The following is a 15,973-nucleotide window of genomic DNA, read 5'->3' on the forward strand; positions in this document are numbered from 1 at the left end:
AGTCGTTGCGGGTGCCTTCTGTTATCCTATGTGCCATTTATGCACGGAAGGCATGCAGTGTCGGTACTTTGCGTCTTCCATTTTGACCTATTCATTGGTCAATTTCTTGACTTCTACATGATATATGTGTACAGATTGCACAAGTGTATTTAATGAGCATATGACTAGCTTAAGATTGGCTCAAGACCAAGTTAAGATTCATATTCTACGAAGAGGTCGAGATTATCTCTCTACAAACGTGTAATTTTTGATCATGTGTGTATCTTAACTGCCACCAGCCTGTTCACATTAGTGCGTGTGAATATTCGAAATTTCTAATACGAATCAAATTGTCTTTGCTATTCAATTCGTATTCGATTCGAGAATTTACTATTCGAAAGTGTCAAATATTCCTTTCTGTTCGAAAATAAAGATGAACAACACTTATTTCATTCTCAGGGGACAAGGACCGATGCGAGTGAAGAGTGTTCCCAATGTATCTGCTGCGGGGAAACCGTGGTCATGTTGCACACGCACCAGGTCCTGTGCCGAACGCACGTGGCAGATAACTTCTGCTCAATAATTTCCATTCATTAAACCAACATTCCTTGCTTTTATGCAACCTATATACGAATTCGTTGTCTCGGTTTAGGCAAAGCAGTTTATTATTTGACCAGTCTAACCATGTTTGCATCATTAAAAAAAAAATGGTAGGCGACCCTAATCTTTGACTGAAGTGTCTCTTAGTGGCACTCGCACCTCGGCGTTGCTGTTCTTTTTGTGCGACACAAGCTCCCTAATGCTTTCGCGTTTAAACAACAGTCGAGCATTCATGTCAGTATGTTGAGAGGGAGACTGGCTGAGAGTTCTGTGAGGACGTGAGAAGGCTATAATTGTCATGTGTGAACTTAAGGAGAAAGAAAGGAAGGGAGGGCATAGTGAAAATAAAATCTGAAGGGGAAGGTCAAGCGAAGGTCGACAAATTTTGAGAAGTGAGGGTGAGGTGACAAAATTCAGAAATTGAGGGCGAGGGAGTAAGGATAATTAGAATGCTTGCCAAGCATGCGCAAGCGTTGCGCATTGTAGCAATAAACTATTTTTTGTACTTTCTAGGCCCTTCTCTTAAACGGTAAAATGGCAGCTTGAGAGGCGCATGTATGATACACAACACGTATACGAAGAGAGAGAGAGAATAAACATTATACAAACCACGAATGCAGAATAGCAGTAGTTGGACAGCCATTGGTGCGTTTCGTTACGCGCAACAAGTCCACTACTCGCACGTCATAGTTCCTCTTGAATTGCTATCCAGTAAAAAAATTAACTGTTGTTATTTGGCTACTCTGCTGCACTGCGATTCAATTGCGATCGAGCTTGATCAGTATCGAATTTCACGACCGTGATTGGCACCCCTTCCGCTGTTTCTGCAAATGAGCCCATCCCGATCGGGCTCGTTCGCGATGGGCTCATTGGGCACCCATATTTATTTCTTACAACTAAACTAAATTAAACTGAAGTTAGCTAAACTAAACTGCAAACGAGCCGGCTGAAGTTCACGCTGAGCGTAACCGTGTTTAACATGGGTCAACGTTGTTTATATCTTAGCCATCGTCGACGTATGGAGCGTTCGTGTCGAACACGCCACCAATATCCGGCCGAGGGAGCCTCGACCATTTTTTTTTTCCCCTTTTTGCAGCGGTCATGCGCGGACTCTGACTGCCTGTGTACGTCTGCGGCGCGACTTGCATCCTCGGAGCTATCGTCTTTCTTGCTACGGACGTCGACCGTGGAGTCAGCATAGATTTGGGAGACATGGCCGGCTTTCGTTTCCGAGATGCTGCAGCGCACTCTGCCGGATAGCAAACACACGCGTTTACCGGATGCCTCGCCATGGATCTAAGGTCGCTCCTCTTTGTACTTCTGGTCGGAGGTACGTGCATGTACCATGTATGGTGTTTCCGGTGTGAGAGCGCATGAAGTAATTGCATTTACTGGTTTATTTTTGAGAATGTCGAACAATTTGCGTTTTTAGAGGAGCGATATGGTTATCAGTATCCCAGTAACGAAAGTTCATTCGTTACTGCAGTCTGACCGGCTCGTGACCATGGATCCTGCTGCGTAATAATGCCGTCCTCGTACACTTTATCCATCCCTAAAGCTGCAAGTGCCATCAAAGGGACCAAGTTTACATTGGATCAGTAACTTCCTTGCAGACAGAACACATGCACTTTGTAGAAATAAATCAGTTGAGATCCTCAGTTGCACCGGCGTCTACAGGAGATACCACAAGGCAGCGTTTTCCCCTCTGTGGTATATTTAATTTTTGTCAGCTATCTGGCCCTCGCGTGTTAATCTCAGTTGTAGGTTATTCGCAGAAGACTGCATATTGTGCAAAGAAATAAATTCCCGCTATGATCACGTCACATTAAATACTGCTTTAGAACCAGTTTCTAGGTGGTGCACTGACTGGCAAATGAACATAAATATTAAGAAATTCGCCGGTTTACCGTAACCAGAAAAAGAAAAGGAAGACATTCATCCGGCTAACCAACAAGTGTGATAGAGTTCAAACAAGAGCAAAATTCCAATAATCAGCATTCAAGAATAAGTAAACATAATTTTTCCCTCGTGTCGTAAAGGCAGAACCGCGAATGTGTTGTTGTGCTGTTGGTAGATTTTCTTCATTGAAAAATAGCCGGTTGAGGAGAATTGAGTAACGTTATGAACTTCGGATGATCCAAGCTTCAAATTGCGTTTGCTAACGACAATTCTAAATGACAAAAGGAATATGTAGTTCTGCCCTTCAGGTCATTCATCTCGTGCGCCTCTGCGTACACTGGCGGTTTCTGGTCATCGTTTTACTGCCTCTTTGTACATAAGCCACACACATAGCAACAGCATCGTCGAACGCTGTAACAAATGGGTTCGTCACCCAAGACGAGGACACGAGAGAATACGAAACACGAACACGGCACTGTGTTTGTGCTTCCTCCTCTCGTGCCAGTGTCATGCGCGGAGCGCTGTTTTATTGCTTCGTGCTACCAACTAACCCAAACCTCTGTTACTTGTATGTTTATTAACACTGTGCCTGGGAACGAGAATTGTGTCACATGAAATCAACCTATTATCGTTAGCCTTATTATAGGGCTATATTGTTTCCGTAGCCACCGAATAACAGACCCAGTGTGCTGACGGCGTACTTCATTTCGTATCTATATATATAACAGCAATCTTGTTTGCGCCTGTCAACCGGCTGGCCTAACTGCTCTTGGTAAAGAGTGAAATGCGATAATGTACGCGGCCTTCGTTCCATGCACATTGCGCTACGTTGCCCGAAGCAAGTGTACTTCGGACAGGGCCATTAATTAAACGCATGCGAATAGCGCGCACACAACTTCCCCTGGAACTATCCAAAACAAAGCTAATGCATGGCCATGTTCGGTCAAAGGTGGTCGCGTAAAAGTGACCAGGAACCAAAAAAAAAAAAAAAGAAGAGAGTCACGCTGGACGTTAGATTGCTCGTTCAGATGGTCCTCTTCCGCTTGTTGCAGGCCGTTTTTGCGCTGACACCATGCGTGACTCGAGCGTAAGGTTACGTACATACTCACAACAGCAGAAAATACACGAACAAGTATACGGACACGAAGCAACTACGCTGTATTTTGCGCTGTTTTCAGTATAGAAAGCACAGTCATCGAGCCCACAAGCCAACGCCTTACTGAGTTTTCGCTCATAATATCGCGCGGGCGTGGAATGTGACAAAGGCTGTTTCATCCCGTTTCATTCGCTGCCATTCATATAGGTGTTTCATTCGCATTGGTGTATAGCACGAATCAACGCGCGCCCTTGGCGTGGCAGCAGCGAGCCTGTTACCGAAAACTTCCGGTCGCGTGTCCTGTCACCGCACCATGTCAGGAAAAAGACGCGTTGGTTCAATATACGAGTCAATTCTTTCCGCGTTTTCAAATGCGCATTATGCGATTCATGCGTCGAGCACATATATTTATAATTTTAAGTGTCACACATGTGCGGCGAAATTTAGTCGTAAGCTTGTAGCTGCAGGGTATAAAGCTGTTAAAAAAATCGGCGAGCTTCAGCTTTGCCTCACTACACTGAGGCTCGCCATAGTCTTTCTTGCCCGGCATATATACACTTATGCGGAGAAAATCGGAAGCTTGTCGTGGGGTCTCTGTCTGCAAACAACAAAGCCGTCGAAAGAAATGGCGTCGCTAACCGTGTGTGCTCGTTGCTTCAGCGTCCATGGGAGTTGCGCTGGCCGCGACCACGCCCCTGGCAGCCGTGTTCAACTCGGCCGGTGTACGCGGCAGCGTTGACGTGGAGCCTCTGGCGGCCGCGGCGCACGGCGTCTCGGTGCGCGCCTCGCTGGTGGGCGGCCAGCCGCGCGAGACGTTCCGCTGGGCGGTGCACCGGCTGCCGCCCCGGCACGACTCCTGCGCGCCGTGCGCCTACGACTGGATCGGCGAGCCGTGAGTGTCGCCGATCGAGCGCGCCCCCCCCCCCCCCCCGGTGTACGTAGCGTTCGCGGCGGGATGCGAGCGCGACGATGTATACAAACGCAACATATGGTTTTGATTCTGCTGGATTGGAGAACTTACAGAAAGATGCGCTCATTACATACAATGAAATTACAAAGCATCACTACATGGGAAGGAGGGAGTTTCCACCCCCTCACTGTATAGGCTAAACAGAGCACGAGCAGTTACACTTAGGCAATTACAGACAGAGTCTTATTATTCACCTGCACGAATAAAGGAATGGTATGACATTGCAGACATGAATATAATATGCAAAGCATACGATAAGGAGATATGCACGCTTGAACATCTGCTCTGGGAGTGTGGGTCGCTCGGCCCTGGCATTTCCCGGAATCGGTTTTTAGGAATGATAAGATCTCCAGATCATATCCCTCAAGTGCTGGCTGTCCAGTACGCCCGTGATAGGGCTAGGAGGCTTGAGCTCCCGGTCCCAACATGGGACTAGCCAGGCAGGTGGCAACAACTTGCACAGGACAAGGATAAAGTTTTTTTTCCTCCTCCTCCTCCAAGCACACGGCAGTGGCTGCAGCGCGGATCGCGTGGCAGAAGCTGTTCTTCTATTGCGCGATAGCAATCATATGGACACTATACGGGCGAATTTTCGCCGTCGCCGTCGCCGTGAGGTTCCGCATGTATTTAGGTAAATGTAGGTTACATGCTTATCCACGCCGTATATGCAGGTTATACTGCTATAGGCTATGCGTTCACCAAAGTTGCTCGTACCAGGTCTCACGTTCCTGACTGAATTGTTCCTCAGAATTTTGAGCATGGAAGCACGCAGACAAAACCCAATACATTATATTGTGGCAACGTCAAAAACAGGAGTCTTAGAGCACTACTCGGGAGGCACAGCGGCATGTCGCCTTTTAATTACTGAGAGCAACCGCGAATTCGTCTTCTTCTGCACTGCGCCTTGGTAACAACACTCCGTACATACTCGCATTGACCTCTTCTTCATCGGACTACAGGCGCGGCAATATTCACAGCGCATGCCTTTCATTTCAAATCTTCTGAAACTAATAAATATGAAAAGGAAAACAATATCAGTGCTCAAACCTGAAAGTGATGTAATTTTATTAGCGCGGCTTATTATTAAGGGCAGCGCCTGTGCTATGTCATTACAAGTCCTACACGGCGTGTTAAAGATATTAAGGGTGCCAGAAATTTTGGTGAACCCGCGTATTTCGCATCTGCGTCTATCGGAACCGCGTATAGTTAGAACACCAACCGAGAAGAGAGACAAACACGGTATAATTCCTAAAAGAAGAGATGACAACGAATCACCGACGAATGTCATAGAGAGAGAGAGAGAGAGAGAGAGCGCAAGGATAGGAAATGCAGGGAGGTCAACCAGACGAGCTTCCGGTTTGCTGTAGCGTTTGTATATATGCCACTAGATAAATTCAGTGATTCCCAATACATTTGCAGTATGTGCAATGAAAAGTGTTCACAAATGACTGCAGTGTTTTTTTAATCCACTTGCAGTATGTGTATTTCGAAGCGCTTTGTGCCCTCCATTCATCTATCATATACAGATGCTTAATAGGACCCTTTGAAAGTCGGGAACAATTTCGATTTCCTTATGCGAATACACGTATGAAACACAGTAATTAGGTAACCGCTGAATCACTTTGAAAGTTTATTGCACTTAAAATTTTGCCAACTACAGGCAGCACTATTCTGATGTAGTTTCTCCCTATAGATGGCTCAAAAAAAAAAAAAAAACATTCCGAAAGTCGTAAGGTTAGAGAAATTGGAACACGAAGTTTAAAATCCATAACTGCATCCAAACAGATATTGCAGTTGGGTAAACTGCACCGTTTAGAGCATTTGAAGTGGACAATTGCAAGTTTGAGAGATGAGCTTTTAGCTTGCGCGAAATTGACAGAAGCTATCGGCTCCGGGTGCCAGACGACCTAGCTACGCCACTGCTGACGATACAGCCTTAGTTTACTCAGGCGACTTTCTCTCGTCATTGCGAGAAATTAGGTCTGACAAACTGCTTAATGGTTAGCTAAACGGATTCCAGAAAATAGGCTAGCCCTAAATACTGATAAAACTACGTACATCAATCTCACTCCAACAGGAAAACACTAGATCACAGTGCTTTTAATATGACTCCAGCGAAACAAACTCTGAATCGTGTTGACACATTTAAATTATTATTATTATTATTATTATTATTATTATTATTATTATTATTATTATTATTATTATTATTATTATTATTATTATTATTATTATTATTATTATTATTATTATTATTATTATTATTATTATTATTATTATTATTTCGCAATACTGTCAATACCGATAGGGTGTATTACAGGAGTGGACACATGATCACCACAAAAGTACAATGAGAGCAAAATAGCAACGAACAAAGAAGAAATTCGCATAGAAAAACATGCACACTTACAATCATCGAATAACACATTGGTCTTCACACAACTGCTCTTGCCAAGTAGAAAAAACTAAGTTGTGGTCCCGACTGCTTCTTCTAAACGATTTGTAAATGTTTCTAACGTGGGCTGCAGGCAGTAACAGCAGTTCCACTCTCGCACAGCTCGCGGAAAGAATGAAAAGAGAAAAGTATTGTTGTTACAAAGAAATTCTTCTAGCGTGAAAGCGGGCTTACATCGTGTCGGTCTGGTGTGTCTGTACTTCACAAAAGCGGCCGGATCCAACTTCAGCCCACTGTGTAGCACTAAGCATAGGAACTTTGAGCGCTTAAGCCAGTCTTGTTGGGAGGAGAGCCCGGGGTGGAAGAAATATGCTGAAGTAAGGCACGTTGCTGGGCTATTTACTATTGGACTGCTGTTGGACACACTGCGCTATATATGTGTGTGCGTGTTTGTCTCTGTTCACGCACTGTCTTCCGCGCGCAGTTTAGAATTTCGATGAATAGGCGACTGGCCCAGCTATATTTTGAACCCTGTTCACAAATCGTTTAAATAAATCTAATTTTATTCGATTTGATTTGAATCTCTCAGGCTCATAGTTTGCTATGTAGGCCTATATGTTCTGGCACTTGTCAGACGGTGCGCTGTGTGTTGAGATATGTGCACTCTTGCATCTCCATTTTGCCGACGCAACAAGAAACAGCCGGTTCCATCTCCTGTCATCAGCAGCAGCGTCATTTTAAACGTTCATGTCAATAAAGAGAAGAAGAAAAATTATTGCACAGTCAGAAACACGAGGAGCGCCACGGAGCCGTGACCCTGTTTATAGCTTTTAATTACGCCTGCTTTTTCTGGCTGGCAGATAAATTGTTATCAATTCTGTCGCGGCGCGCAATAAGGCATCGCGCGCTGTCGCTATATAATGTTATCGAGCTGCATCGCATAGACGTCGAGGTACGGAGTGTGCCTGCCTTCGTAACAAGGCGCACTGAAGGCCGACGTTTCCTGCAAATATTTCTAATCACGTGTTATTCAAGGGGACAATGAGAACTCCTCTTGATACGTGCGTATACGTTCCGGCAAACTTTTTTTTTTAACCTCGAAATGCTCGCTGTCACGAGCACCGCGCAGCTGCGTTCGCTGAGCACCTGCATTGCCTGCATTTCACTGGCAGAATCCGCCTCTTTCATGGCGCGACGGCGCATGCGCCCTGCCCTAGCGGATTAGTCGCGAAACGTGTTGGAAGGGTCGCGCGCGTGGCCAAGGTCGATTCAAATAGGTCGCGAAGCTTCGGGCGAAAAGCGGTTCAGTACAGATTGTCACCGACATCAGCATGGGGGGTTATGGGAGCAGCGATTGAAGCGCGAGTATGTTTGGAGGGAACAAACATTGGGAAAGAAAAACGCGTTTTTTTAATTCAAACGAGACACAGTTAGATTCATTCAACGAAAATAAAATTCCTAGTCATTTTTATATATTCGTGACAAGTTAAGAAAATACAAGTTTAATTTTATTATTACTAATAAATGCATTTTTTTCAGCGTCCATCGCTACAGGGGGCGTTGAGGCCACTATCACTCGCAATGCGATGCACGTCTTGAAATGGGCAGAAAGGCGCACTCGTAAAGTTCACCTGCTGAAATACGCCCCCCTCACAGTTTGTGTTTTCTTGCTTGTCGAAGTTTGTCTGAATTTGGTGACGCGGGTAGCTTCATCGCTTCTTAATCTGTTCAGTTAAAAGGAGTGGGTTACGACCGCCGGATAATTGTGTAGTTGTTTTCGTGAGACAGCGCTGGCCGACGGGCTTGGCATCCGACAATAGGATCAGCACTCTACACCTAAAGCTTTCGTCGGCCTCCAAAGAAAGTATGTTCTGTGCAGGGATGCGATTTCGACAACCGTACGGCTGGCCTCTTCCTGCATCGCTAACCACGCTGAAAGCTCGAAACGCCCATCAAGTCGAATGGCGGTCCATTTGAATATATAGCTCCATAGGATGGACAGCAAAACAAATTTCGCGCCTTCGAAAGCAAAATGACGTCACTTCTGCTTTTAACGGACATGGCGTCACACTATTTTTTTTTCCGCCGGAAGTGTTCCCACCACATACAGATGGCGCTAAGCCCCATGAACCGCCGATGGACCGCCATGTTTTGAACGTATGGGCTCCTATGGAAGCTTCGCTACCAGGTATATTTACCTTGGTGTGGCCGCGCGCCGGGAAGTCCCCCGAAAAAAGAAGAAAGCGCTCGGACGCGCGCTGCTACAAACACTCGTGCCGCGTACCGCGCTCAAACTCTACTGGTAGCTCGACATCGGTACGGTGCCGAAAACGTGCGCAGCGTACCACCGCAACTCCACTTTAAAAGAGAAACCGGCCAGGGCATCGTTCGAGTTGTCGGGACTGCACTGTGAGCCAGGTAGTTGCCGCCTTTCATGAATGACTCGCTAATTTAACGAAAAAACCGTGCGTTACACTTGGGCGACACTTAAGTACATCACGTTGCTGACGAAGTCTTCTTGCAGCATCGGTCCTCACTTGCTGGTGGTGGCAGCGCGTTCCATACTATACGTACTTGTAAGGCCCGCAACACTGGGTCGATACAAGACCGACAAGACGCTCACTCCAATGATTGACCGACTATTGTGCGTCACTGAAACCTTTTTATCATATCAGGTCGACAACGACGCAACCGACGAGCGCGGTCTGTACTGCGACAGGCGTTCTTGTCGAAGGCACCGGCAAAATGAGCGTGCCGACCATCGTTCGACCGAACCCCGCGCGATCGGCCGTCGAACCGACAACACAATAGAACCAGCGTCTTCACTTGTATGTATAATTAATCGTGCTCAAAATGGAGTCAAGCACGCCTGCCAAGTTGAAATGCACAAGCTTTAACCCTCTCAAGCCGTGCCCACGAAGGTTGAGCCAATGTCCATCCTGTTCAGCGAAGGTTAACCTGGTGCCGTCGAGCTCGTGCACTCGCTACCGGCGGACCTGAACTGAAATGTGAGCAGTTAGGTCGAACGAAACTGCTTTTATAGTTCAATTTTGGCCTTAGCGATTTGAAATCAGCTACACTTCACTTCGCACGGCGCGTACACAATAAGCAGTAAGCGGCGACACAGCGCTGTGCCAACATCTGTACGTCACCGCACCTGTAGGCTGTTGGCCGCATTCGCTACGTATATGGGTGGGCCTGCACGTGTTGCTTTGCCGACACATTTCTCAATTTCAGAGATGCACTGTTTGCCTCTGCATCAAGTGGCAAACAAGGGACGGTGTATTCGGTATACAGTAACATAAACAACCGCCTCGCTCATTTATACCAACGCCGTGTGAGCGATGGCATCCGCGCGTTTTCGTGAGAGAACAACATGGCCTACGGATGAGCACTTATGCGAGCACTGTTTTCTCTAATAATGCTCCTATGGCACGTTAAAACTGTAAATATGATGCAGTTAAAGAAAAGCGAGAAGCAGTTAACAGCCCGTAATATATGTATCTGTATCACAGTTGCCGTTGTTTAAGTGGTTCCGCCGCTCATATTGACTCGTCTCATGGTGTAACAACATGGCACATATGCGCAGATATGCATGTTTTGCTACATTTTGACACTGTTTCATATCAGCGATGGACCTTTTCCGCAATATTTGACGATGACAACGACATGCGGCTGTAGATATCGATGTAAACAAGTGCACCGCGTTAATAAATCCGACGTAGAAGGTTGCGCTCGAAGTCTTTTTGAATATGCGAAACATCTAAATAATCTGTAAAAAGAATACAAAAAGTGATGTCCAAGTGCAGAAATCAGTGACAAATCCCAAGGCAGCCGTGCCGCCAAACGGAACTCAGTGTGCCTTTATCCGCCGCACTGTTTGCAGAACAGCGCACTCAGGCCTGCTCAACCAGTAGTCACTGAGTGCTACATGGCTCCAGGAATGACATGCTGTCCCGAAGAAGCCATTAATAATGATTCGCCATCCACGAAACGCACAACCAATGCGCACTCAACGTGGGCGCAGGTGCACAAATCAACCGGCGAAAGCCCCGGGACCCTTCCAAAACGTTTTCAGCGGCGTGCGGCAGAGGGCAGCACAGGAAAATGAAAGAGGCGGATTGCGCTGACCTTGGCATCGCACACCCGGTTATATTACGCAAAGGCTGGACAGGCGTCTCTCCCACGCTTGCAGCACTCGCGAACATGGGCTCCGTTCATATATATATATTTTTTGCCTACATATTTCGGCTTGAACCAGGACGCTAAATAATAAATAAAAAAGAAACCGCTACATCGGTTCATACTGCTAACGTATTCTTTCAGAACTACATTTTCGTTAGTTCACGCGGTGAGTGATTATTTACTCACAGAGAAAACAAAAGTCAAACTACCACTTCTAATTATAAACAAGATCGCGCCGTCGCTACAGTATACGTCAGTGTGACGTCACTGATTTCAATGTCTTTTTTTCGCATATGGGTTGTTGCGGCTCAGTAAAAGCTCCTGGAGCTTGCTATAAGTTCTATGTTCTCTTATGTAACATTCGAATGGTTTCTACCGCGCTACAACTCGGTTTGCAGCGTTTTGGAGCTCTCTAGAGATCGAAGACGGAGAAAGGCCGCTCCAGCCGAACGTGTTAGCTGCTCCCAGAACAATCGGAGACGCCACGTGGTCGAGTTTCCCTCGTATCTCGGTCGCGCTGCCAGGTAGAAGGTGGAACCGCCTCCGAGCGGCTCTGAGATGGAGCGCGGCGCTCTGAGTGAACCCGCCGTATGTAAATCACTTCGCGAGAGCGCTCGAAAGCACTAAGTCAAATGTACCATTCGGACTTGTACACGTTACAGAAAAAAAAAAGTGGCTAAGCGATTACAAGTACTTCATTCAAAAATGAAATTGATTACAGTTACGAATTACTGCTCCAAAAAAGTAATTGAGGAATTATTCAAAAGTAATTGATTACTTCGTTACTTTTCTCCGAGAGATAAAGAGAGGGATATAAGGTAAAACCCCTTAAACTTCGTAAACTAGTGCCACGCTTTGAACAATGCCGCCTCCTCGCGTGCTCTGTCCGAGGCCGACGCCGCGTCGCTACTGGCCTAATAGCATCTCGTGGCCATGGGCCCTCGCGCCATGCATCTGCGCCATTTTTGCTCGAGAAGCTCTACGGCGTTACAGTGGCTCCGTAACGGAGTGGCGAGGAGTGCATGTGGGCGCCGTTGCTACGCTCGAGAAGTGTAGGCGGCGCCACGGTCCAGGAGGGAGCGTGCCAGAGAGGAGAAACGGGGAGGGTGGAGGCTGAGGAGGAGCGTTTCGATATTTTAGGGGTTTTAATATCAGGGATGCTACCCAGTCAAGAGTCCGGTTGGCTTATGGTATCTTACAGATACCGTAAACAGAGCGAGCAGGCCACGCACATTCAGCAGTGCGTCCTCTGCAGTCCTTCCTATATTGCTTAATTTTGCTATCAATTGCTTTTCATGAAGTTAATCGGTCATTTTCCCTCCTTTTTGTCGTGAAGACCTCAGCAGCGGCACTGACAACTCGCTCGATGTGCGCGCTGCAGGGTGTAGGGCGGTGGCGTAACATACACTCATCTTGCGCACAAGATTGTGATTACTCGGTATTTGGTTCCTCTGTGAAGCGCAGCGCTTCATTGCTGTTGGGACTTGAAGAAGACACTCCCGGTTGGGCCAATGAAAAGCTGTAAAGATTGTCCGTATAGGGATGATTTATTGGCATTTACGTTCTAAGTGGCTGTCGCTATCGATACATACCAGCACCGGTTCAATTCGTTGGCCGACATCTAACGTATACCGTTAACATCAGAAAACAAATATTGAGCTTCCGGCTTTGCCCGTCTGAACATACGTATCTAAGAGGCTGCTGAGTGGCACGATCTAAGGCTTTCTACTGTAGTTACCACCTAATTCCGTTCCCAAAGCATGGGTTCACAAAGCTGCTTTAGCTTGTGTCGTCAATAAAGTAATTACATATGTAATTGGTCAATGGAAAAAAGTGATGGAATTGCAGTGGGCGTTGCCGAGTAAGAAATGCAATCGTTTAATTACAAGATTACCAATAAATGCGATAGATTACAAGTAAATAATTACATCTAATTCGTTACGTACAAGTCTGGTACCATTAGTATGCAACGTAGTCCACACTTCTCGACAAAGAAAATTAACTAGGCCCTAGCAGGCACCGTCAAAATCAGCGACGTCACGGTGAGACGGTGCGGGAAATTCAGTGTGGCGCCGCCACCCGCGTCTTCCGTTTTTCTGGCTTAATTACCGAGACTCCTTTCGCGGTAACAGTGGCATTTTTCTACTTACGTCTCTCTAAAAACTGAACTTCCGTCGAGGCTTCGGTACTAAACTTTATTTTTCCGCTGCTTGTTAAAATATGTGTGAATTGTTAGATCTGCAATATAGCCATGTTTTCCTCTGATAGTGTACGTAAAAAAAAGTAAAGCCAGTTCCACGCTGTGAAAGCTGTCAAAACGGCGAAGCTGGTGGTTGTTTTCTCAAGTTTGAACTCGTGTTTAGTGCGATTTTCACGAAAAATTTTTTGTCTCGTTGTCGTAGTTTTGCTAGATTCGAGCTTCGGTTCCAGATTGCGCACATTCTTCAGCTGCATGAGGTTGTGATCAAACCACAGTCTATCACACACCATGCATCTGCGGCGGCACTGACGGTCGAGGAATTCTCTCTTGAACCGTCCATCGGCACCCTCCGTGAGAGAAATCTCTCTGCGGCGACGTCTTTGCTCGGCTTCCTACTCACGAAGTTGGGGTTTAGCTTGCCTCCACCAGTGCTTGGCTTGCGCTTCTCGCTCTCGAAGCTCAGGATTTGCGCGACGAACGGAATCCACGGGGCGAAAGGGCGCGCGCAGGCGAAACACTTGCTCCTATACCCCTCTCCTCCCTCTCCTATGGCATATCCCCCAGAGTGAGAACATGTGGCGTGAACTTGCCCCTATTGCGTGACACCGGACGGCGAATGCTCGACTTAGAACAACTCCGCTATTAAAAAACCGATCTGATTAGAAATGACTTGTTATTCATGCATTTATCCACATGGGTCAGTCGATACAGCTGCTATATAGTACGAAACTCGCGTAGCTTTCAACATGGTCATCTTGACTCCACACTCTCACAGATATCTCGAGTTCTCCTCCTGTCCTGCGTCAACCACTTGCCTAAGTATACCACTGCAATTAATTCACCAGCTGGCCTCGACTACTGCGCCTTCTTTTTCCTTGGCACTCATATTATTACACAAACAGACTGGAGTAGAGATTATGTTCTACTCATTATATGACCTGCTCTATAATAATTGTTGTCTTGTGACAAGTAATTTACTTTTCTTGCGGCTACTGTCAAGAAAACATAATAACAGACATGATGAGGATTCTTGCATGCTACAGACGCTACGGATTCTGAATAAAGTACTCTTGAACAACTGCCCCTGAAGAAACAAAACACGTAGACGGGAGTATACATTTATGTATACACCCGTCTACGTTTCGTAAGGCGAATGGCAATAAATGGCGATCGACGGTTCTGCGAGAGGGATAGGGCGGGGGGGGGGGGGGGGGAATGATGCGCTTTCGACGACAGGTACGCAATGTTATGTATTCCGGACTAATCAGAACTAAACATTTGGTTCACCGATGGCGCATGCGTTCCCTCTTGTCCAGTTGCCCACACTTGAGCCATGCTAGTTCCCTGAACTGAATAAAATTGCCCCATTTATCTTCGAAATTACTTTAGTAGGTGTCTTGTACAATACTGGACAGTAAGCGAAGCATCATCTGTCGTGCCTTTTTTAAATGAACCTTTTATAGTGCTAATGTGAGCTCCTCGTGCATTTGCGAGTGATAAAGGTGTACGCTAAGAATTTATGAGACTCTGATCGACGATGTAGATAACGTTGTTACAAAAATCTTTAGCTTACGACCTAACTTGATAGTCTATTTAAATACATGCAGCTGAACGCACAAATGTTCTTTATCTGTCAACGGTTCCGGCAATACTTTACGAAAATTGCCGAGAAACCAACTTTCACAAATGTTGTTTCGCCACCTACATGGCTCCGTATACGAACTAAAAACAGATATCACAGTATTACAAATTGCGTGTATTAGAACGCATAATCGGACATATGTAGTATCTTAGCTTATTCAGCTTACGCAAGCTCGGTCCATCGTGTGTGTTTCTATTTACGAATTGCGGTATGTATACTGCATTGAAGTGTGAGGTGTGGAGTTCTTACACTTAAGAACTTAATTCCGTTTATTGAAGTTCACAGTTTTGTGACGTTTGTTTTCACTGCGGAATTACACTGTTTTAACCTCGATGGCTTCAATTTTGAAAAAAAAAAGAAAGAAAATAATTCCTCCCTGTACAATTCAGCGATCATCGAGAGTATTGAAACTACAACAGTAGCCGCAGTTCATTTATAGATATTGCAGTATAGTTCAAGTGCCCGGTATGGAATGGCTCTTAAAGTAAGGATATACGGCGTAAGTGGTCCTGTAATAATTCTGAAGCGGTGGTAAAGCTATGCACGTGTTCAGAACTCTTTATACGCGTGTGTTGGAACTCGGTTTATAGTGTGTGGTGCAACCTGGTTCCCGCCTTTTGTCTCTGCATGTTTCAGGGTGTTATGACTATTTATGCGGACTTCATTTACTCCCTTATCTATAACTCCGCTGTTTCTGAGCCTGTGTCGTTACTATGTGTTTTGCAATATTTATCTCATTCTTACTACTGTTGCGTGAAAAGAAGTAGCCGTCACCATTATATGCGTGACTAAATCTATTTAATTTTCATTTCGATAAAAAAAAATACACGTGATTGTTATTTTCGAGAACGGTCTTGCAGACGTGTGTCACCATCAAATCTTACGAAGTGCGTGTGTGGAGCAGGAGCACTATATTACCTTTCGCAACACTGAGGCAACGCCAGGGGTTTGCTTCTCACGGAACTGAAAGTTCATTTTCCCCCATTCTATAGAAAATCTACTGACAC

The 15,973-nt window shown here is 45.9% G+C and overlaps 2 protein-coding genes across 7 annotated transcripts in view; one reads left to right on the forward strand and one right to left on the reverse strand.

The window, feature by feature from the left end:
* LOC142571908 (chitinase-3-like protein 1) overlaps positions 1-4,344 on the reverse strand; it is a 45,413-nt gene extending 41,069 nt beyond the window's left edge. For 2 of the 3 annotated variants that reach the window (XM_075680611.1, XM_075680613.1), the window contains exon 1: positions 4,214-4,344. In XM_075680611.1, the coding sequence (XP_075536726.1) occupies positions 4,214-4,241 (28 nt within the window). In that variant the 5' untranslated portion in view covers positions 4,242-4,344. The remainder of the gene's footprint in view (positions 1-4,213) is intronic. The other variant, XM_075680612.1, reaches the window with a different exon arrangement.
* The window catches only part of LOC142571905 (uncharacterized), a 53,973-nt gene continuing 42,239 nt past the window's right edge, over positions 4,240-15,973 (forward strand). For 3 of the 4 annotated variants that reach the window (XM_075680601.1, XM_075680600.1, XM_075680599.1), the window contains exon 1: positions 4,240-4,466. In XM_075680601.1, coding sequence (XP_075536716.1) covers positions 4,240-4,466 — 227 coding nt within the window. Of the gene's footprint in view, positions 4,467-8,626; positions 9,128-15,973 lie in introns of those variants that run through there. The other variant, XM_075680602.1, reaches the window with a different exon arrangement.

The sequence above is a fragment of the Dermacentor variabilis genome, chromosome 2 (assembly GCF_050947875.1).
Source record: "Dermacentor variabilis isolate Ectoservices chromosome 2, ASM5094787v1, whole genome shotgun sequence".
NCBI lineage: Eukaryota > Metazoa > Arthropoda > Arachnida > Ixodida > Ixodidae > Dermacentor > Dermacentor variabilis.